General features: G+C 41.0%; 1 protein-coding gene across 1 annotated transcript in view; it reads left to right on the plus strand.

Moving 5' to 3' along the window:
• Positions 1–22794, plus strand: part of PHF2 (PHD finger protein 2) — a 190869-nt gene that overhangs the window by 113990 nt on the left and 54085 nt on the right. Inside the window, 2 exon segments of the mRNA XM_074283656.1 lie at positions 13684–13798; positions 21470–21630. Coding sequence (XP_074139757.1) covers positions 13684–13798; positions 21470–21630 — 276 coding nt within the window.

Below are 22794 nucleotides of genomic sequence, written 5' to 3' on the forward strand. Positions count from 1 at the left end.
TGTGGTGTATGTAGTATGCGGTAGTATGGAGTATGCTGTATGTAGTAGTGTGTATTATGCTGTATGTAGTATGTAGTGTGTTCTATGTAGTATGCAGTAGTATGGAATATGCTGCATGTAGTAGCATGTATTATGCTGCATGTAGCATGTAGTGTGGTGTATGTAGTATGTAGTGTGCTGTATGTAGTATGCGGTAGTATGGAGTATGCTGTATGTAGTAGTGTGTATTATGCTGTATGTACCATGTAGTGTGGTGTATGTAGTATGCAATAGTATGGAGTATGCTGTATGCAGTAGCATGTGTTATGCTGTATGTAGCATGTAGTGTGGTATATGTAGTATGTTGTATGTAGCAGCATGTATCATGTTGTATGTAGTATGCAGTAGCATGGAGTATGCTGTATGTAGTAGCGTGTGTTATGCTGTATGTAGCATGAAGTGTGGTATATGTAGTAGCATGTATCATGCTGTATGTAGTATGTTGTATGTAGTATGTAGTAGCATGTATTATGCTGTATGTACTATGTAGTGGCCTGTATGACTTTAGCCCCATTGCTCCTGTGCTCTCAAACATGTGGCGTGGCCTGCTCCCCTCCCCCATTCCCCGGTACACTTTTTGCTTCTGCTTTGTCCAACTTCTCTACCGCCTGGCTCCGGGTTCATCCACAGGGCTGAAGGCTTTCCCACCTGTTCGAGGGCTTGCTCTTTAATTTTCTGGGCTGACACATAAACTCTGGGAAGCTTCAGACTTTCCAACTGGTAGAAGTTCTTTGGATTCTTTAATTACCTTAATACCCAGACCCCCTAGTTTGGAGCTTTTAAGAGAGTGGAATGTTTCTGCTTTGGGGGAACTAATTAACAGATTGTTTTCATTATGCTTTTAAGTAGAAGAAGCAGGCAAAGATTGTTGCCCATGGTTTAAAAGGGGCCATTTTCCAGACGCTTATTAGTGCTTATCCAGAGAGTTCACCGTGCTGGTTGATTTTAAAAGATACGGGGACAAAACACAACTTAATAACCCCCCTTTGAAGAATCTGAGCCTGGACTGCGGTCTGACAATTTTTTCATATCTTTGAGGTGACTCAAAGCCCTTCCAGGCCAGCCTACGGAGCAGGTGGCTGGCTGCCTAAGGCTTAACTGCTGCCTGTGAGAGCAGCTCGGGTGGAAAATCTGGGCGGGGTGGCTGGGGACATCCGGAATTATGAGCTGCAGGAGACAGATTCAGGAATACAGAAGAAAGTGGGCATTTTTATTTGTTTGTGTTTTTTTTTTCCACCTGCTGAGGGATTTAAATAAATAGAAAGGCACAAGCCTGTTTTCCCCCTCACATTTTGGCATGTAGGCCAGGGTGAACATTAGGATTGGGGGCATATGGGGCTACAAACTGTGCAGTCTCTGGTCTTTGAGATAAGAGAACTGGATTTCATTCCTGGTTTTATTATTGATCAGCTTGAGCAAATATCTTTTTCTTTCAGGACCTCAGTTTCCCTAAATGAAAATGAGGCACCATTATACAATGAAAAAAATATTGTAGTCAGGGGACTGAGACCTGGGCGACTGTACAAGTCCCTGGCCTTTACTTCCCCATCTTTAGAATGTTTGGGCTAAATGGCCTCCGAGGGCCCCTTCCACTCGCAAAGTGTGATTCTATCAGTAGTGGTTTCCAAGGTCTCTGTTACAGCTCATACAGATGGCGATTCAGAGATTCTTTCCTCCCTCTCCAGTGTTTCTACCAGAGACGGAGAAGGACCATCTCCCTGACTGAGAGGATGACTTCTCCTTATAGCCAAATCCGTGAACTGTGACAGCAACGCCTTGTGGCTGATTCACATCCTCTAGACTCTCGGGGTCGGCAGGACAGAGAGAAAAGAAAACTTGATTTAGATTCAGAAGACATGGGTTCAGAGGAGAATCATTTTAGAATGGTGTTAGGATTAGGTGATCCTGAAAGTTGCATCCGACACTAGAGCACTGTGCGTCTACAGACCTTTATATAAGATCTTATATAAGATCTGATTCTTAATAATGAACTGCCCCATTGAGTCATTCACTTACATTTGTTCAATTCTATTTTTTTTCTTTCTCATTTTTTTCCTTTTGATCTGATTTTTCTTGTGCAGCATGATAAATGTAGAAATATACATAGGGAAACTGCACATTAAAAAAAAACATATATTGGATTACTTGCTCTCTAGAGGAGAGGGTGGAGGAAAGGGAGTTAGAAAAATTTGGAAACAAGGTTTTACAAAGGTGAACGTTGAAAATTATCTCTGTATATATTTTGAAAATAAAAAGCTATTATTTAAAAAAAAATGAACTGCCTTTCTGGCTAAGTAGGAATAGAAGCAATTCACTATGCTATGAGCTAATTATTGGCTATTCATAACAACAGTTAGCAGTTAGATAACGCTTTAAGGTTTGAAAAGCACTTTACAAATATCTCATTTGATCTTCATAATAGCTCTGGAAAGTAGATGCTCTCATTATCTACATTTTATAATTGAAGAAACTCAAGCAAACACATTGTCCAAGGTCACTCACCCAGTAAGTGTCTGAAGCTGCATTTGAACTCTGATCTTCCTAATTGCAAGCCCAGTGCTTCATCCACTGTGCCACCAGCATCTCTGCATACTCAGCCCCAAGGGTGGTAGTTGCTACCATCCTTGTTGGAGCAGAGAAGGGACATTGTTGGCCCAACCCCTGAGACACTTTGCTCCCTTCTGAAGTTCTGCAGAGAACAGAGTGCCCGCTTATCTTGCTTTCTACCTTTAGGTTTTGTTGATATCATTTACCTTGATACTCAGGTTATCCTGATGCCTTTTCACCAAGACTCATGCTTCTGAAACCTTGGGGATGCTATAACATTAATTTCCAGATCATAATTTTTTAATTTAATTTAGTTTTTACAATATGTCTCTTTAAAAAAAAGAAAGAATAATATAGGATATTATGGGAAGATTGAAGGCCTAAAGTTAGCGGTAATATACTGGATCTTGTATAAGTTGCATAATCTTATTTGCTTCAGTTTCCTCAAATGAATTTGAGAAAAAATGGCAAATCACTTTCTGCCAAGAAAACACCAAAGGGAGGACATAGTTGAAACAACCAAACAATGATAATTTACTGGAACCTCCTCCTTTATTAACTACCATTCATGTAGTAATTTCAGTATTACAAAGTACTTTATGTTATCTGAATCACTTGATAACTCTCATTCTCATTTTACACAAGGGATAACTGAGGCTCTGAGAGATAATGTGATCTAAGCTACTCAAAAAACAAGATTTGGACTCCAATCTCATTCTGAGTCCCTCACTAATTCACTGTGCTAGCCTGTGTACTAGCCTCCCTCACCTTCCATTCTGTTTAAAAATATTTCTCAAGTACCTCTAAGGAGCAGGATGGGTGATGGAGAGCTTGAACAGAGCACAGCCCTGCCCTCAGGGAGTTTATGGTCTAATGGTGGGCCTGAGGAGTGGGGAGGAGCATCCCCAGCTTTGGCCAATGTTGACTGTCTTCAAAATTGTGTTGTCACTGTCACAGATTTCTGTCTCTGCTTTCTCATTCGCCTTAAGTTCTTCAAAGAGATTCAACCTTAAGAGGAGGGAAATGGAGCTCAGGTCTTTGAAATGGCTGTTTCCACCTGTCCAGCCTACCAGTCTTGGAGGGAACTCCTTCCCTGAATGTAGCCCTTTCTTGAGCACCAAGGATAGCAGATCTTCTCATTCAATGTTCCTATTTTACAGATGATGAAATTGAGACCCAGGAGGCCACGTAGGTAATAAATGCCAGAGTCATTGCAGAAGAGCTAGGTGATGCCATGGATAGAGCTCAGGATCTTAAGTCAGAAAGACCCGAGTTCAAATCCATCCTCAGACACATAATAATAGCAATGTTTATCTTCTCATTATCAGTACTTGCTTGCAGTGTCAAGTACTATTACTGCACTACTATTATTACTCTTATTGCCACTGGGCAAGTCATTTGTCCTCTGCCTGCCTCAGTTTCCTCATCTGTAAAAAGGAGATCATAACAGTACTCACCTCCCATGGTTCTTGTGAGGATCAACTGAGATCATATTTGTAAAAAACCCTTAGCACAGTACCAATACACAGTAGATGCACCCTAATTCTAGCCCAGCCTTCTGAAAGGATTCAGACAATAGAATTAAAAAAATTTTGCAAGCCTCTTGGGTGCATCTAAAATGTAATTTTAATTGCTTTACACAGTCTTTCCAGGAATGTATCCCTAGGATGAGATTTGGAGTAAGGAGGGCTGATTCAGGTACCCACAGATCCAGGTTGTAGGCAGCCTTCCCAGCAAAACCCTCAGAATAGTATTAGGGCAAGACTCCAGCAAGGCTTTTTTTCCAGCTGTCCCAGCCAGAACACGCTTGTGCTCCATTTCCTGTGTCCTGGGCTCTGCAGGAACTGGAGATGCTGTTCTGCTTCGTTTGTTAATCAGCCATTATTCAAACATGTGTTTGCACAAGTCAAGTTATCAAACAGTATCAATTGTGTATGAAAATGACTAGGTGCAGCTCCAGAGCTCGTCGTTTGTAGCCAAGATTTAATTGCAAGGTTAGTGAAGAGAGGCCCACACTGATTGCTTTAGTTATGCAATGTGTGTGGATTTCTAAAATATACTTTTGGCTCATGCCTTCTCTGATGTATGTTTCCCAGATGCTTAATGAGAAAGGCGTTTTCCACTTTCTTACTCTTTATTACAGAAACAAAACAAAGCAAAAAAACTTTCTCTCTGTGGCTTAGTATTGAATCCCATGCACCTTTTTCTTGGGACGTGAAATCCACAATCCCTTTGCTTTGTCCCAAATCTGCAAAGGCTTTTCCTTGTCAATAACAGGAGGCTGAAACACCCTCTGGAGTCTCAGCCTATGGAAACTAAAGGAAATTTATACTTTCCCTTCGGTGGAATTTTAAATCAAGTTGATTTGCATCAATTTAAATTACTAGCCAGGGAGACCAGTTATAAATAGTGCCTTCCTGCTGTGAAGGAACCAAGAACTCATCAAATCCTTGGTTCCCCTTGTCTATGAGATGGATCTCTGTGAAATGGACAGCTACATAGGAAGCCATGTTGGTGATAACCTTAATATAGCACCTCTGAGCTGGAGAGGATCTTAGCGGGCCGGCTAGCACATCCCCCGCTCAGCGGGGAAATGCTTTCTAACATCCCCAACAGGTGGCCCACCAGCTTCTGCTTGGACCCTTCCATGGGCTGGCTCCAAGGCAAGTTTCCCCCCCATAACTCAGATGCAGCTTCCATTTTTAGAAAGTCGACATGATCCATTTTGAAGTTGTGATTTATTTTGATGTTTTATGCCTTCTTCAGATTACTCAGCCATGATAGGGTTATTATGTTTAACCAAGCTGATAGAAGTAGATACTTGTCAGTCAGTTTTCAATTCCCAACTGTTCAAATCTTTGATCTCTGAGACAGAGGAAGGGAATAGGGGAGGACGGGGAGATAGTTTTGCTGGGTTATATAGTGAGAATATATATCACAACAAGAAAAATTCAATTCTTTTTTTTTTTTTTTAAAGTAAAGCAATATGCTTATCTTTTGATTACAGGGAACATATGTACTGATTTTTAGGAAAAATCTTATATTGAAATGAGTTTGTAAAAGCAAAAATTGGACTTTGAGCCAGATTGATATCTGAATTTAAAAAAATGTGTTGTAACTCAGTGTTTACCTTCTTTTGGTTTATTCAAAGACTACAAAAATAGTTTCCTGCCTTTTTTTTTTAGTTCCAAATGATTTGTTATTTTAGGATATTGAAATTGTCCAAAGAGAGAACATTTTCTAGCCACGTATATAGATGATGCTATGTATGTTAGGGACCAGATCACTATTTCAATAGCCTCTGATGAATCCAAGTGCTTAAAAGAACAACTACACTGATGGGTTATTTCCTCTTACATCGACAAATTATCCCTTCCCTCTCTCCTCCACTTCCTTTCCCTCTTATCTCCTCTTTTCTCCTTGTACCTGTATCAGAGCCAGCTCTTCTTTGATATTGGTAGTTAAGGCCAATCATATTGATTAGTATGAATATTCCAAGAAAATGAGCTGGAAATGATGTATGTCTCATTGTGATTCTCTTAATAACATTGATATATAAAAAGACCTCTTCCTTCTCTTCTCCTCCCTGTTCCTCTGCTCACTTTTATAATATTACTCTATGCTTTACAAAGCACTTTTTTCACATAATCTTGTGAGGTTAGGTAGTAAAGGTTTTCTGAACTCATTTATGAGATTCTTAGGCAAACCAGAAAAAAAAGTATCTTTCCTTAAGAATCATGCAGATGTAGTCAGGATACCCACTTTTGAAGAGGAGGACCTTCCAAGTAACTGCCAGTAGAAGTCAATAAAGAAAGGTGGCTGAAGAGAAAGGAGAGCTATGATGGCTGAGTCCATCTCTCCTTGGGCTATAACTTGCCTGAATTGTGCCCGTTTAAGACTCTTCCCTTCCACTTTCTTCTTTTTCCTAGACCTGTAAATGACACTGATTTTGAACCAACCCTGTTTTAGTTTTTACATGCAGAGCGGCAAAGGTTGACATCATAAAAGAGAGCAAATGATGGCGAGAATGCTGGCTTTTTAGTTAGAGGACTTGAGTTCAAGCTCTTGGGACCCTTCCATCTCAGGATTCACTGTACTGAAATTTGTCTTCTCCAAAGTCACCAGTGACCTCCTGGACATCTATTCATTGGGTATTTTCTTCTCTCCTCCTTTCTTGAATATTGTACTGTTGGCTCCTTCCTTTATTAAATTCTTCCTTCTCTTGACTTCTGTCATTAAGCTCTCTTTCTTGGTTTGCTACCTCTTTCTCACTCAGTGTTCCACTTATATAACGTCTAGTCTTTTATTCTCTGCTTTTGTCCAGAATGCACTGCCTCTGCTTAGAATGTACTCTTTCCTCACTTTGGTCTCTTAGATTCTCTAGCTTCCATTCCCAACTCAAATATTATCTCCCACGGGAGATCTTTCTTGATCCCCTCCTCCCCAGCTGAAAAAGTGAATCTCTTCTAAGCTTCCATTCTTCCTCTCTCATATTTCTTAATACTTTTGAATCTCTGGATGTCCTACTATCATTTGAAGGTCAACACATGCAAATATTCAAAATCCACAATTCACTTAATGATGTCCCTATTCTTATTAAGACTCAGAATCATCATATTGGAGTCCCCTGTCCTATGCCCTTTTTTTGATCTCTAGTGACCTCTTAGAAACTTCATCAATTTGCATTAGTTCAGTTATTATCTATATAGATGAGTCCCAGATGTAGTCTCTCTTTTTCTTTCTTCTTGGGTCACCAACTGTCAGTTGGACATTTCCAAATGGATAGCCTGTGGCCATGTCAAAAGTCAACCCCCTAGGTTATTTAGACCTGCTTTTGTGTTCTGTATATGCCCCATTAGAAGTTAGCATCTTGAGGACAAAAGTTTCACCATTGTCTCATATTATTTTAGATTGTTAATATATTAACAAGCATTTATTAAATATCTAGTATATATTAGATACTAAAACAATATGGTATATCTCTCTTGATGGCCCTGTGCCACCATCATTCTGGACACATTTTTTTTTGAGCCCTCTTTTCATTTCTCTATCTTTATCTTTATTGATCCTTTTGGAGATTTCATCAATTTCTATGAAGATAACTCCCAAATGTATATCTTAAGCTCTGATTTTTTTCTCTGGTGCTCTAGTCCCACATCACCAACTGCTTGGGCATCCAAACACATATGGGTCTCTTGTAGACTCAACATGTCTGAAATATTTCTCTCTTCCACCACCTGTCCCAACTATTCAACCCAAATCTTTTCTATAATTGCCTGTTTCTGTTGAAAGCAAAATACCCATTCTAGTCAAATAAAATCGGAGTCATCCTTTATTCCTCACTCCCCATCCCATCCCCAACAATCCAGTCAATTATCAAGTCTTATCCATTTCTTCCCTACAACAGTTGGAATCCATCCTCTTCTCTCATCACCTCCCTTGAACTATTATAATAGTTTCTTAATTTTTTTCCCCTCTACCTTGAATGTCTTCCTTTTCTAATCCATCCACCAAAGTGACTTTCCTTTTATTTTTTATTATTGTTTTTTTTTACTTAATAATTTTTATTATATATATATATTTTTATAATATTATCCCTTGTATTCATTTTTCCAAATTATCCCCCCCTCCCTCTATTCCCTCCCCCCGATGACAGGCAATCCCATACATTTTACATGTGTTACAATATAGTCTAGGTACAATACATGTGTGTGAATATCATTTTCTTGTTGCACAATAAACATTAGATTCCGAAGGTACATGTAACCTGGGCAGACAGATATTAGTGCTAACAATTTACATTCACTTCCCAGTGTTTCTTCTCTGGGTGTAGTTGTTTCTGTCCATCATTGATCAACTGGAAGTGAGTTGGCTCTTCTTTTTGTTGAAGATTTCCACTTCCATCAGAATACATCCTCATACAGTATTGTTGTTGAAGTATACAGTGATCTTCTGGTTCTGTTCATTTCACTCAGCATCAGTTGATTTAAGTCTCTCCAGGCCTCTATTCCTCCTGCTGGTCATTTCTTACAGAGCAATAATATTCCATAACCTTCATATACCATAATTTACCCAACCATTCTCCAACTGATGGGCATCCATTCAACTTCCAGTTTCTAGCTACAACAAAAAGAGCTGCCACAAACATTTTGGCACATACAGGTCCCTTTCCACTCTTTAGTATTTATTTGGGATATAATCCCAGTAGTAGCGCTGCTGGGTCAAAGGGTATGCACAGTTTGATAACTTTTTGGGCATAATTCCAAATTGCTCTCCAGAATGGCTGGATTATTTCGCAACTCCACCAGCAATGTATTAGTGTCCCAGTTTCCCCACATCCCCTCCAACATTCATCATTATTTGTTCCTGTCATCTTAGCCAATCTGACAGGTGTGTAGTGGTATCTCAGAGTTGTCTTAATTTGCATTTCTCTGATCAGTAGTGATTTGGAACACTCTTTCATGTGAGTGGATATAGTTTCAATTTCTTCCTCTGAGAATTGTCTGTTCATATCCTTTGACCATTTATCAATTGGAGAATGGTTTGGTTTCCTATAAATCAGGGTCAGTTCTCTATATATTTTGGAAATGAGACCTTTGTCAGAACCTTTGTTTTTAAAAATATTTTCCCAATTTGTTACTTCCCTTCTAATCTTGTTTGCATTAGTATTGTTTGTACAGAAACTTTTTAGTTTGATGTAATCAAAATCTTCTATTTTGTGATCAATAATGATCTCTAGCTCTCCTCTGGTCATAAATTCCTTCCTCCTCCACAAGTCTGAGAGGTAGATTATCCTCTGTTCCTCTAATCTATTTATTATCTCCCTCTTTATGCCTAAATCATGGACCCATTTTGATCTTATCTTGGTATATGGTGTTAAGTGTGGATCCATATCTAATTTCTGCCATACTAATTTCCAGTTTTCCCAACAGTTTTTTCCGAATAATGAATTTTTATCCCTAATGTTGGTATCTTTGGGTTTGTGACTTTCTTTTTAAAAATTAAAACAAAATTTTTATTTTCTCTTCCTCTCTCACCCCTTCCCTCCAACCCATATTGAACAGAAACAAAAGAAAACCCATGTAACTATTATGTGTAGTCAAATGAAGCAAATTTTTCATGACATTTCCACCTCCTGGCTTCCCTCAAGTCCCAGTTAAAATTTATCTTTCTACAAGGCTTTCCAGGTCCTTTTGAATCTCAGCACCTCCATCCATTTTATCTGATCTATATCTTAGATGTACATAGCTGTTTGCTTGTCTTCTCCATTAGACTTTGAAATCCTTGAGGACAGGCACTGTCTTTTCCCTTTTCTTATATCCTCAGCTATGTGACCCTGGGTAAGTCACTTAACCCCAGTTAAGCCCCCCCCCCCAAAAAAAAAGCCAAAATCAAACCAAAAGAATTATGGAATGAACGGACTTGAGCCTCTGGGCCCACTCAGATATGGGTTGCTCCTAGGGGCATGGTCTTTTATTGAAGTCCATTCATCCTATGAAATATTCTAATATACATGTTTCATCATGTTATTCCCCTACCCCAAATCTTTCATGATGACCCAATCTGACCTTTGAATATAAATACAAACAGCTTACTTTGGCATTCAAGGGTGTACATAACCTGGTTTCAATCTCCCTTTCCAAAATTATTTCACACTACTTACCTTCATTCCTTCTGCATTTGAATCAAATCACCCTTTGACTCATCCTCTAAATTGCCCTCCCCTCCTATCTGTAAACTCCTGTCGACTGTGTCTGATATTTGGAACAGGCTCCTTTCAGCTCCCCATCTGCAGACATTCTCCCTTTCTTTCAAGGCCCCTAAACTGAGCCTTGTATGTGAAGCCCTCTCTGAATCTTTCCTGCTAGACATGATGGTTGTGGAGATTTAGTTTTGCTGCCCCGGCTCCAGAGGCCAGAATGGCCTTCAACCTTGGGCTCTCTAAAGAGCACTATATGATTGAGTAATACATGGGCAGAGCAAGCAGAGGCTTGCCTTAGAAGCAGAAGTGAGCCCAAGCACTCACAGTTCCATCTTTCATGCGAGCTTCCCATGTCTGCTCATTCCTGATGTTAGGATGAAGGTAGGGAGCTGTGGTTCCGTGGGCTCCTCGCCTCCCCTTTTTTCTCCATCTCTCAGTTCTCTGAGCTTTTTCATATCTTAGAGAACAAGGCAGGCTGCAGAAGAGCCCACAAACCCTGCCTGTAAAAGCTTCCTTGAGGGGGTTTACAGTAGAGAGAACGCGTGTCGTCCGCTAGCCGGAGTCACCTGTGACCAGAACCCACATAAGACGCCGGGGCAGCTGCAGCGCCAGCCAGCAGGTATTGGGTTACAAGCCCTAGTATGTCCAGAGAGGAGACCTGATCCTCTGACTCTGGTATCACCCTTTAATGATTATCCTAAATCGGATAGGGGATAATGAGCCCTTCACCTCTGCCGGCTAAACTTTTCTCTGCTAAACAGGTTGTTTATGATTCTCATGCACGCCAGACTTCTCTGGGTTGTGCTGGCAGAATATTTCCTCCCAGTGTCTGACTCAGCAGAAAGAGGTGTGTGTGTCTATGGATGGGCACTCCCATCAATGTTTTAGGAGCTCAATGAATTTTCATAATTTTATCATTTTAAAATTTCTTGGGCTTAGAGGGCAGAACCAAGGGTGTGGGTGGGAGTGGGAGAGAGGTCCGTTTCATCTCTTATCAAGAAAAACATTCAAACAATTATGCTTGTTCAAAAAGGGAATGACTTGTTCCTCATTACAGGACTTTAATAATGATAATAACACAACAATAATACAAATGATTAATAATAATAATAATAATAATATCCTTAGAGAGTGCTTTAAGATTTTCCCAACACTTTGCAAATATTATCCCATCTTATCCTTACAAAAACCCTGAGAGGTAGATATTATTGTTACTGCTGTTTTATATATGAGAAAACGCAGGCAGGTAGAGAGAGGTAAAGTGACTTGCCCAGCTTCTCACAACTAGTATATAAGGCAGGAGCTGAGATCTTCTTGACTCCAGGATTGGTGCTCTAGCCATTGTGACACCTCAGTGCTAGAAGCTATTAGAGAAGGGATTCTTGGTCAGGTTTGAGTTGGCCCGGGGTCACCAAGGTCCCTTCCGGCTGTTATGATTCTGTACATACTGTTCTTTCCAAAGACATTCATGTTTGTTTTGGGGTCTCTTTGTCCGGAGAGTTTGTACTAATTATTAATGTCTTAGTATCTCCATCTGGATAGCCATCACAGAGCCCTGAGGGGTAGTGGAGGAAGTCGTTCAGAAGGCTTCATTCTTTGCAGGATTTTCATGTGTGGTATGAGAAGAGGAATTCTGAGTGGTCAGAGATGGAAGCTCGGGGATGAGGGAGAGCGAGGGGGAAGGGACTGAAAAAGGCCATTCTCTCAGTCATTCCCCTGCCTCCAGCACAATTGAACAGAAACAGTCTCAGATTGTTGTCTACCCTAATTTTGAACATCTCCAGGGAAAGAAATTAGATTAATGTTCCCAGTGTTTTCTGTTAATGTCTTTACTGTCAGGATTTTTCTTGTTTTTCCCACAATGGATATAGAGCACAGTTGGTTACCATCCCCTATGTAATAACTCTCAGTATTCTGAAAGCAGTTATTACATCACCTCTCAGTCTGCTATTCTCTCAGCTTAATTATTATTGCAATTCTTTGAACCTTCAAATCCTTTGGGTACTGTGAGATGCTGAGTCTTAGTCCGTGGGGGCATCCTTTCCAAAACCTGTATTCTGTCAATCAATAAATCAGTCAGTCAATCAAGAAACATTTATTAAGCACCTACTATATGCCAAAGCACAATGCTAAGCACTGCTTAGCATTTTTGCCAAGAAATGTTTGTCATTTCTGATTTTTCTAGAATATCCTAAAGGAGATTTCCTTAGCCTCACAGCTTTACATGAGAAAAGTAATTGGCAAACTGCACAAGACTATATAAATATCAGCTGATGATGTTTTATTAGGAGTCTGGCTACTGGAAATAATAAGGTGTGAATGATGGAAAAATTGTCATTAATTCCCACCACCTGAAAATTCCAGTATCAATTTCTCATTAGAAGATGCTTCCTCCCCCATCTTTTTTCTTTTTAAAATAATGTTCAGGTATCTTTTCAGATCTGAATTTAGGGCTTATACTTTTATGACCTAAAGAAAGATTTCTATGTATTCATATGGTGCTTAGAGAATTCATTTATTCTATCCCTACTAAAGATATCTCATATTGGCTCTCTGACTCTGTAAAATTAATTTTGCTGTGTTAGGTTAGAATCAGAATAGTATATTTGCTTGTGGACCACTAAAGCCACTGGAAACTTGTGCACATACATCTGTTGCCCATTGTGTATTCTATAGATATGGTTTTCCAAATGAAAAATAGCACCAGAGGGTGCTTCTTATGCTCCTGTAACCTCCTGTGAAAAGTATTAGCCTTGGCTCTGTGGTCCCAATCCCACACAGTCCTCTCATTCCTGGCTGGAGGAGAGGAGGCTTGGAAGAATACTACCTCTGGAGTTCGAGGATCTAGTTCCTATCTTGCTGCTGCTGAGGCATTAAATGTGGGATCCTAAGCGAGTCATTTCATCGCCATGGTCCTGAGTTTCCTGAGCTGTAAAATGCCGAAGTTAGAAGCATCAGATTATGATTATGGCCTTACACTCCCAAGTGTAGCCAGAACTAGATTAAAATGTCACTGGGAAATTTTTAACAAAATAAATAACAATACAATAAAGCATAGATAATGTTAGTATGTGATTTCTTAAGTCAGGAGATGGCTCTGCAGGGATCCATCCGTCCATCCATCCATCCATCAGCAGCCCCTTTCCTGAGTGTGACACAAGTGTACTACATGGTCTTTGAGGCACTTGTGCTCCAAATCTTTGACTCTCTCATCATTGCTCACCATGTACAGCCGGGGAGCCAGGAGGCTGGAAGCTGGAGCACATGGAGAGCTTGGGGGGCCAGGAATTACTTTCTGGGAGTGCTGCAGGGGGATTTGAATTGCCCTCCCAGGGGCTGCAGTAGTGACTTCTGCCATGTTCCTTTTTATCGATCCTATCTTCTCTCTTTTCCAGTGAAAAAAAAAAGAAATTGGCATAAGCACGACACTGGGCAGACGACAGATGTCAAACCTGTCCAGAATGGGAGTCAAGTGTTCATCAAAGAGCTGAGGAGCCGAACCTTCCCCAGGTAGGTACAGGCCAACGAGGGCGGGTGGCTATGAGGTCCTGGCCCCAGTTGTAGGAGACTCTGGATTGGGGGGATGGAGATAGCTCTCACCCCTTTTCAAGTAAGGGGATCATGGGGAACCAAAGGGGCAGTATGCCACTGGGATGCTAGTCGAGTGTGTGTTTGGTGGTATCCAGATTAACTCAACTAAGTTTCATAGCTGCCAGTTTCCTCCTTTGTAGCATGAGAAAATGAATCCTAGAGGCAGTGTGGTACGGTGGTTAGGTGCTGAACTTGGATTCAAATTCTTCTTCAGATACTTACGCACTCAACGGCCTCTCTGTGCCTCAGTTTCCTACTTGTAAAAAAAAAAATGGTTGGACTCAAAAGCCTATGAGATGTCCTCCAGCTCTAAATGCTGTGGCTCTGTGATCTGCAAAGTCTTTTCCCATTTTAAATCTTACAAAGAGACAGCCTTATGCTTAAAACGAGCAGGTCTAGTTATCTAGCTATAAACAGGTCAGTTTAAAGAACAGTTAATTCCATTGCCAATGGAGCTGTGCTATCTTGAGTAAATTATTTAATCTCTTTGGACTTGAATTGCCTAAGAAGTAGGATGGGCCTTTATGTTCCAAAAGGAAGGGAGTGAGGCAGGATATCATCTTGAGATCCTCCTATTGATAGCTCTGTGGTTCTGTGATTAAGAAAACTCAGCTGTCTCTAATAGGGAAATTGGAATCTGGATGTCTGCAGAGGGGGGTGGAGGTGGCTGGGCTTGTGGGTAAGGCAGAGAGAGATTTTTAAAAAATAATATGAATTGCGTTTAAGAATATGAAGGCTCTCTCCCCCTTAACCCCATGGAATCACTTTCTGATTGAAGCTGCCAAATCAGGATTGCTTCCTGGGATTGGGGATTAGCCCCTCTTCATCCCCTCGGAATTAGGAGAATAAGGATGTCTTTCCTCTGCGAAGAGTTGAATGGGGCATGGGCTGGAGATTGAGGGAGGGCCTGTGCTCACCCTGAAGGACCATGAGAGGTAATTGAATCATAAGTAAATAAAGCCAGTGAAACAGAATTAGATTTCCCTTTCATGTCAGGCGTGACACGAGTGCCTATAAGGCACTCTTCTGGATAATGGTTAGCTTCGTTTCAACTTGGTAATGATAACTGGAATTAATATAGCACTTTAAAGTTCGCAGTGAGCTTAGCTTCCTTCCTTCCTCCCTCCCAGGAAAGTGATTCCTTCTTTCTTTCTTGGATGACATGAGGCTAGGAAGTGTTAAATATCTGAGAGAAGATTTGAACTCAGGTCCTCCTGACTCCAGCCTGGTGTTCTATCCACCACACCATTTAGCTCCTCCCATTACTTCTTTCACACCTCACAGCAGACCTGTGAGAGGAAAGGACTGTGATGTTTACAGATGGGGAAACTGAGGCTCAGTGAGGTCAGAGGTGGAACACTTTTTTTTATCCTCTTTTTCTATTATGTCTTAAACTTTATTCTCTTAAAAAGAATCAAGATCAGACATTAGGTCTTACATTTTCCCGAACCAGAGGTCAAGGAAAACCCTTGCCAACATATTTTGTACAGGACTAATCCTGCCCCAGGCCTCCATCTGGGACCTGACAGGTCAGATATCAAGGGATATGATCATGGAAAATAAAGAAACTGAGGATTTAAACCTTGTTTTATGACTCCAAATCGGTCTTTTTTTTTTTTTTTTTTTTAATGTTTTATTGAGGTTTTAAAATCAATTTCATCACTTCCTGACACACCTCCAAGCCACCCTAAATAGAAGTCTTTTTTCTTAAATTAATAATAATAATAATGGCTTGTATTTATAAAGCACTTTAAGGTTTGCAAAGTGCTTTGCAACTATTCATTCATTCAATAGTTCTGAGAAGTAGCGCTATTATCTTCATTTTACAGCTGAGGACACCCAGGCAGTCAGATGTTAAGTTAGGAAGCCAGGAGAGCAATGTTGAGTATCTGAGACAGGATTTGAACTCATTTTCTACCTTATTGTAAACCACCTCTTTTCTGATCAGTGTAGACATGCTTCTTCTATGTCTCTTGATTCTGAAAGTTATGATTGAACATTGTATTAAGCAGAGTTCTGAATAGTGTTTTCCTTTATGTTATTGTGGCCTTGGTGTAAATTATTCTCCTGGTTATGCTCTAAATCAATTCATGCAAATCTTCCAAAGTTTCTCTGAATTCTCCCCCTCCTCATTTCTTACGTGCAATAGTATTTAATTAAGCACTGGTTGTGGAGTCAGGAGGACTTCAGTTCCTTACTAGCTGTATGATCTTGAGCAAGTCATGTGACCCCAATTGCCTCAGTAAAAAATATTGTATTCCATTCATGTATCCCAATTTGTTTAGTCATTTCTCAATTAATAGGCATTCATTTTTCCCTTCAGTTCTTTTCTGTTATAAAAATATGCTACTATAATTTTTGCATACATGGGATCTCAGCAAGCTTCACGCATAACTCCTTAAATCCTTGCACACTTAGGAGAAAGAGAATCCTTAGCTGTTTTTGAGCTGGGAGGGCCAGAACAGCCTGGGACTTTGTAGAGTCCCTAATTTTTTTTTTTTTTTGCAGCCTTTTTTTTTCCATGTCATATTTCAGGCATTTTGCTGGCTGTGTGTGTTAGAGCATATCTGAACACTTTTCATAGAAAACTTTTTAGTTGCCCATTTGGAGCCAAAGATCATTTTAACCCTGAGTGGTTATAGTTATGGGAGTTTCCTTAATACCTGTCATCCCATCAGAGTTTTAAAAAGTGCTCAGCGGTTAAAGTGCCAACACAATTCTGTAGTGATGAGGAGCTTGGCTCTGCTGACCTTGAAAATGGGAACCTGGGAAAGTTGCCTCCATATAGTCGATGCTGACTGGCAGACCTGAAGATGAGTGGGTGGGAATAAGGCTGCACGGGCCACTTCCTCTGCTCAGATTTATTGGTGAAATGATAGGAGATCAATGAAATGAAAGGGACCTTGAAATTGTGTAGCCCAACCCCTCTCATTTTACAGGGAAATAAACTTTCCTAGAGATGGGAAATGATTTGTCTTTTTGGCACCCTGGGAAGCACCACACAAAAAGGTAGAACAATTGTTCTATTCAAGCTCTCGCTTCTCTTCAGGTCCAGGGGTCTTCAGGGAAGGGATGGTCCTGCGGATTTTATTGTGGCAACTTGGATCACACATAATTGGAAGCAACCTCAGAAACCATTTAATTCAACTTGTTCATTTTATGTTATTATGAAATAATGTATTAACGTATTATATACATAACATATCCAAGACCTCAACATACTTTGTCTCTGAATCTAATGCTCTGTCTTTAAAAATAAACTTTCAATAAATGAGCATTTATTTTTATTTTCTCTCCTTCCTATCTCCCCCTTCTCTATTGGAAAAAAAAATAAAAAACCCTTATAATAAATATATATAATCAAGCAAAACAAACCCCATATGGGCCAAGTCCAAAAATGAATGTCTCATGCTATATATTTAGTTTTATGAGGTAGATACATCTCTCATCATTGGTCTCTGTAATGGTCATTGCATTGATCAGGAATTTTAAGGCTTTCAAAGAGATTTGTTTTCACAGTGTGGTTGTTATAGAAACCCTCCTGCTTCTGTTCCCTCAGATAGTCCTCCTAGGTTACTCTGCAATCATCCATTTCATTATTTCTTATAGCACATTAGTATTCTATTATATCCATATTCCATAATTTTTTAGGTACCACCTCTATTTTCAGTCCTGCTACTTACAAAATTGCTACAAGTATTTTTAAGATATGTCCTCTTCTGCTTTCTTTGATCTCTTTGGGTTATAGATCTGGTATCAGTAGTCTTGGGCCAAGGATTACACACAGTTCAGTAAACTTTTGGGCATAATTCCAAATTGATTTCCAGAATGACTGGAGCAATCCATTAATCCTGCCAATAGTAGTACACTGACTTGCCTATTTTTCCAGAGACCCTCCAACATTTGCCATTTTCTGTCTGTCAACTTTGCCAGTTTGATCAGTATGAGATGGCACCTCCAAATTACTTGAAATGTGCATTTCTAACTATTAGTAATTTGAAGCTTTTTTTTTTTTTTTTTTTTTGTATGACTCAGTGCTATTTCCACAATTCCACAATTCCCTGGATGATTAGTGATTCTCTATTGCCCTTGGAGGAGTTGATCCATGGAATGAGCAATGGTTCTGTCCCTGACTCCTGGTCTCATTAGGAATGTGGGCTGGTTAAAATCTCTGTGTGTGGGGAAGATGGGGAGACTTCAGAGCTTTTCTTTTCTTGGTCTTTCCCATTTCCCATGTGCTAGTAATGGTCCTAATGTTTCCCTTAATTCTAATCACTTTTTGTCTCCCTATGTGGCATGGGGGAAGGGTTAACAGAGATGCTTCCTTTAGCTTTCAGGGGCTCTTCCCCACCTGTATTTGAGACCACCTGGAGTGGCAAGGAAGTGATACCATGAGTCTGGACTTTTTCCTATCTTTGACTAGCAAGGTGGCCTTCATCAAATGGCTTAACCTTCTCTAGGACTCAGTTTCCTCATATGTAAAATTAGGCTATAGTACTTCCTTTTCTGCTTATCTCACTCCTGCTTTACTCCCTTTAGCACAGAAGATCCTTGAGAATGAAGATTACTTCATAATTTGTATTTCCAGAGACTCACTCTGTGCCCAGCATCTGATAGACACTTAATGAATCATTGTGGATTGGTTGATTGATCTTACAGGGATGCTCTGGTGATTAAATAAGATAATTGATGGGAAAGTTCTCTGCACCCTGGGAAGCACTATACAAAGGGGTGGGACAATTGTTCTATTTCAACTCTTCTCTTCAGGTCCAGAGATCTTCAGGGCAGGGATGCTCTTGAGGATTGTACTGTAGCTTCTCAGATCACACATAATTGAAAGCAACCTCAGAGGCTATCTAATCCGACCTCTGTATTTCGCTGAGGAGAAACAGTGGCAGAGAGGCTACATGAACTTTCTGCAAGTCTCAAAACTTCCAGTGCCATTGCCAGCAGCCTTTCCAGTGTCCCCTTCAGTGCCAGTGACAATAACATGTCCCCCAGAGACAATAATCCAGTTTCCCCTCTCTTTGTTCATTCAGTAGCTGACCACTATTGATGGCTGCGATCCCTTTCTCCATCTTTTGCCTAGCTTCTCTCTTCAATTCAGCCTTCATGGGTAGAAAGTAAAGTTTTGGAAAGATTTGGAGTCAGAAGACTGTTTCATATATGGAACTTTAGCAAGTCACTTACCTCTGTGGACCTCAGTTTCCTCATCTATAAAATGAGTACATTGGACTAGATCAAGGGTTCTTAGCTTCTTTTTTGTTATGGACTTCTTAGAGAAGTCTAGTGAAATGTATTCTCCATGAAACCCTTCTCTTATAATATTTGTAAAAACAAAAAATAAAATTTATGTGACAGAGGAAACCCATCTTGCTGAAATACAGCTATCAAAGTATTAAAATTTCCAAGTTAAGGGGTAACAAGTTATGAGCCCCCAGAATGGATGATCTCTACATTTCCCTTCTATCCTAATTCCTACAGATCCTTTTATGATTCTTTAGGGGGAGGGGGAAAGGAAACAAGCATTTATTTCACACAATATTATTTAACACCATGTTCTAGACATGACTGAGTATTCTACAAATATTATATCATCTGATACAGGGAGGCTCTGTCAGACAACACAATCAAGCCAACTCATCCTGAGGAGAACCTTGTAGCCCCTTCCTCTAATCTCTTTCCCTAGCAGGGAAAATATTACAGATAGATCTGTTCTCAGGTTTCAAACCAAAAAGCAGGGATCTGTCCCCCCTCCCACTCACTCAGCCCAATAAGATTCTTATAGTGGAAAGGACACAGATTCTATGTTCGCATCCCAGCATCCTCACCTGCACCATTTGTTCCACAGGGACATTGGCAGGTGACGTAAATCTTTTTGGGCTCCAGTTCCTCATCTGTAAAAAAGGGGAGGGGAGGTTGGATTAGATTACATTCAGCATTTCTAACAAGCCTAACTCTATGGTTCCAGGAACCATGGTGGTAGACTGGCTTCTGGGCTAGTGGTGGATTTGTGGGAAGTTACTGCAGTGACCCACGCTTTATTTTGTCATATACATATATATATATATATATATATATATATATATATATATATATATTTTTTTTTTTTTTTTTTTTTTTTTTTTTTTTTTTTACAAATATTATAAGAGAAGGGTTTCATGGAGAATACGTTCCCCTAGACTGTAGAGAAAGAACACTGGTTTTGGAGTCAAGCCTTGAGTTCTAATCCTGCCTCTGATGCCTTTTCTCCTTGTGACCTTCACAGGTCACTTTTCCCCTTCTCCCCCCTCCCCTTCCTACCATCGTTTCCCCCCCAACCCCCCCACTTCTGGCTTAGGGCTTCTAGGGAGATGGTGTCCTGCACTGGCTTCTGTAGTTTGGGGAATGCACAGTAGAGGGCAGGAGAGGATTAGTCACCACCGGGCCTTTCCCAACCCAATCTGGAGCCTGAGAGCTAACGGGGGCTTCTCGGAGCCCTGCCCCAGCTGGGGTGCAGTGAGTCCCCGCGAGCTCCCCGGCTTTGTTCAATGCCGGGGACCTGGAGCCAAGAGGGCAGCTCTGCGCCTTCCTCTTCCTTCTCCTTTCAGGAGCCGCTGCCAGGGCTCTGGGGGCACGGGAGGGTATTTTTCTTGGTGATGTTTAATGAGCGGTGAACTGGCTGATGGAGGAGAAGCCTTTCTCTGAGTCACAGTGCTCCAGAACTGCTGGCCGGCCTGGACCTCCTCTAACTGCAGGAGCAGGGCACGGGAGCATCAAGCCTTGGGCGACTGGCCGACAGGAGAGCTTAGTGACTTAGATTTAAATTCTTCTCCTCCTTAGCTTTGTGCCCGCTGTTAGCATCCCCTTCTGCTCTCAGCATCCTCACGCGTCCAGGGTGGGGGAAGGACCAGGATGGAGGTTGGGTTCTAGGACTGTAAAAAATGAGTTTATAGCTGTATTTCAGTCTTATATATTTTATTATATTTAATTACCACCATGAGTCAGATGCCTGTAGATTTCACCGGACTGGCAAAGGGGGCTGTGACCCAAAAACGATGAAGAACCTCTGGCAGCTGAATTCCAGGCTCAGCCCCGCCATTGTTACCTGCATGACCTTAACTGAGCCATATAGTAATAATGATGATAATGTAAGGGATGGCATTAGCTAGGGTTTATAAGGGCCTTTGGGATTTGCAGACAAAAATGATTTGTAATTCACTTTGATCCTCACGGCAATCCTATAAAATCAGGGTTATTTTTCTTCTCATTGATGAGGAGCCCGAGATTCCCACAAGTAGGCAGCCAGAGGTTAAATGACTTGCTCAGGAAGTGTCTGAAGAGATAATTTGAACTCAGGTCTCTCTGGCTCTGTGTCCTAATGCTGCTTCTCTATTCCCTAACTACTGCCCTGCCATGCCACCTGCATGTGAACTTGCCGGTTCTTAGGCTTGGTTCTCACCATTTGAGCGGTCCCCCCCGCAGCCAAGGACAGTCTCTGGGCCCTCAGGAACACCTCCCTTTGGGAGGGACGGGGGCTCATGGTGGGGTGTTGGGAATGAGTGGCCGTGTCTTCTCGAGTAAGCCTGGTGTTTCCCTCCCCCATTTCAGTGCCGATGATGTCGTCGTCAAAGTGCCCGGCAGCCAGCTGACCCTGGACTACCTGGAGGACCGTGGCTTCACAGAGCCCATCCTGGTCCCCAAGAAGGATGGCTTAGGGCTGGCTGTCCCAGCCCCGACGTTTTACGTTAGTGACGTTGAGAATTATGTGGGTAGGTACTGCACTCATCAGTCCTGGGGGGCTTCTGGCTGACGTGGGCTGCGAGCCCTGTCTGCGTCCTGTGTGATTTGTGGAGATCCATACTTTAAAACAGACATGTTTGACATAAGGAAGGGAACGTTTCTGGAAGAGGGGATATGTCCAAACTTTACTCAGCACCTCCTAGTTGCAGTGCTCCCACTGTGGGGAATAGAAACAGCTAGCTGGCCCTAGGGAGGTCTAAGTTCTGTGTGAGCCTGGGAGAGCCGCTTGACCTCTCTGTGTTCTGTGACTCTGTAAGAGTATATACTGCAGAGAAGAGGCTGACCCGCACGGATAAAGAAAGGTTCATCATGGAATTCCCCAAAGCAGTGCGCTCAGAGATTCAGTCACTGCCCCGTGCTCCAGTGTAACACTGGTCCCCGCAGACTAAAGACAAATAGTTCCTGCCCTCAGTGAGCTTACATGGCATGGCCGTGGTCTGGGCTCGAATAGCATGCACAATGTATAAGATAGTGTAATACATAAAATATAGGTAATACACAATGTATCAAAAGGTGAATATAAAGTAATTTAGGAGGAATAAGGGGACTGGGGGAGGAGGGTGTTACCAGAAAATACCTTTTGTAGGAGATTGTACCCTGAAGGTAAAGAGGGAAAGCATTCCAGGCATGGGTGTCAAGGTGGGAAATGGAATATTGTGTATAGGGAAGATCAATTAAGCAAGTATAGCTACAATGTGGAATGAATGGAAGGGAGGAAAGGGAAATCAGCTGGGGAGAAGGTAGAGACATTGTAGGTTTCATTTTAGAAAAACATTTTTTTACTTGATGTAATTCATTATAGAATTCCTTATAAGCCATCCTGAGATATTTAAAGTCTTCCTTTTATATATAACAATTTTCATTATGAACTTACTAAATATAAAAACATGAATATTTTAGTATATATGGAAAAGGAAAAGAGGATTGTCTATGAAGCTACAGACTTCTATTATAGATATAATTTTTAAGTGACAACTTAATATAATAGTAACAAAACTGTCCTGCTCATTTTTGTTCTATAGGAATTTCCTTATGTTTTCTTCTATGTTTTTCAGTGATGTCCCTTTTTTCCCTCCCCCTTCCCTCATATTTCTCTAGTTTTCCAATTGATTCCTTCATATGCCCAGCATAAC

The sequence above is a fragment of the Sminthopsis crassicaudata genome, chromosome 1 (genome assembly GCF_048593235.1).
Source record: "Sminthopsis crassicaudata isolate SCR6 chromosome 1, ASM4859323v1, whole genome shotgun sequence".
Taxonomy (NCBI): domain Eukaryota; kingdom Metazoa; phylum Chordata; class Mammalia; order Dasyuromorphia; family Dasyuridae; genus Sminthopsis; species Sminthopsis crassicaudata.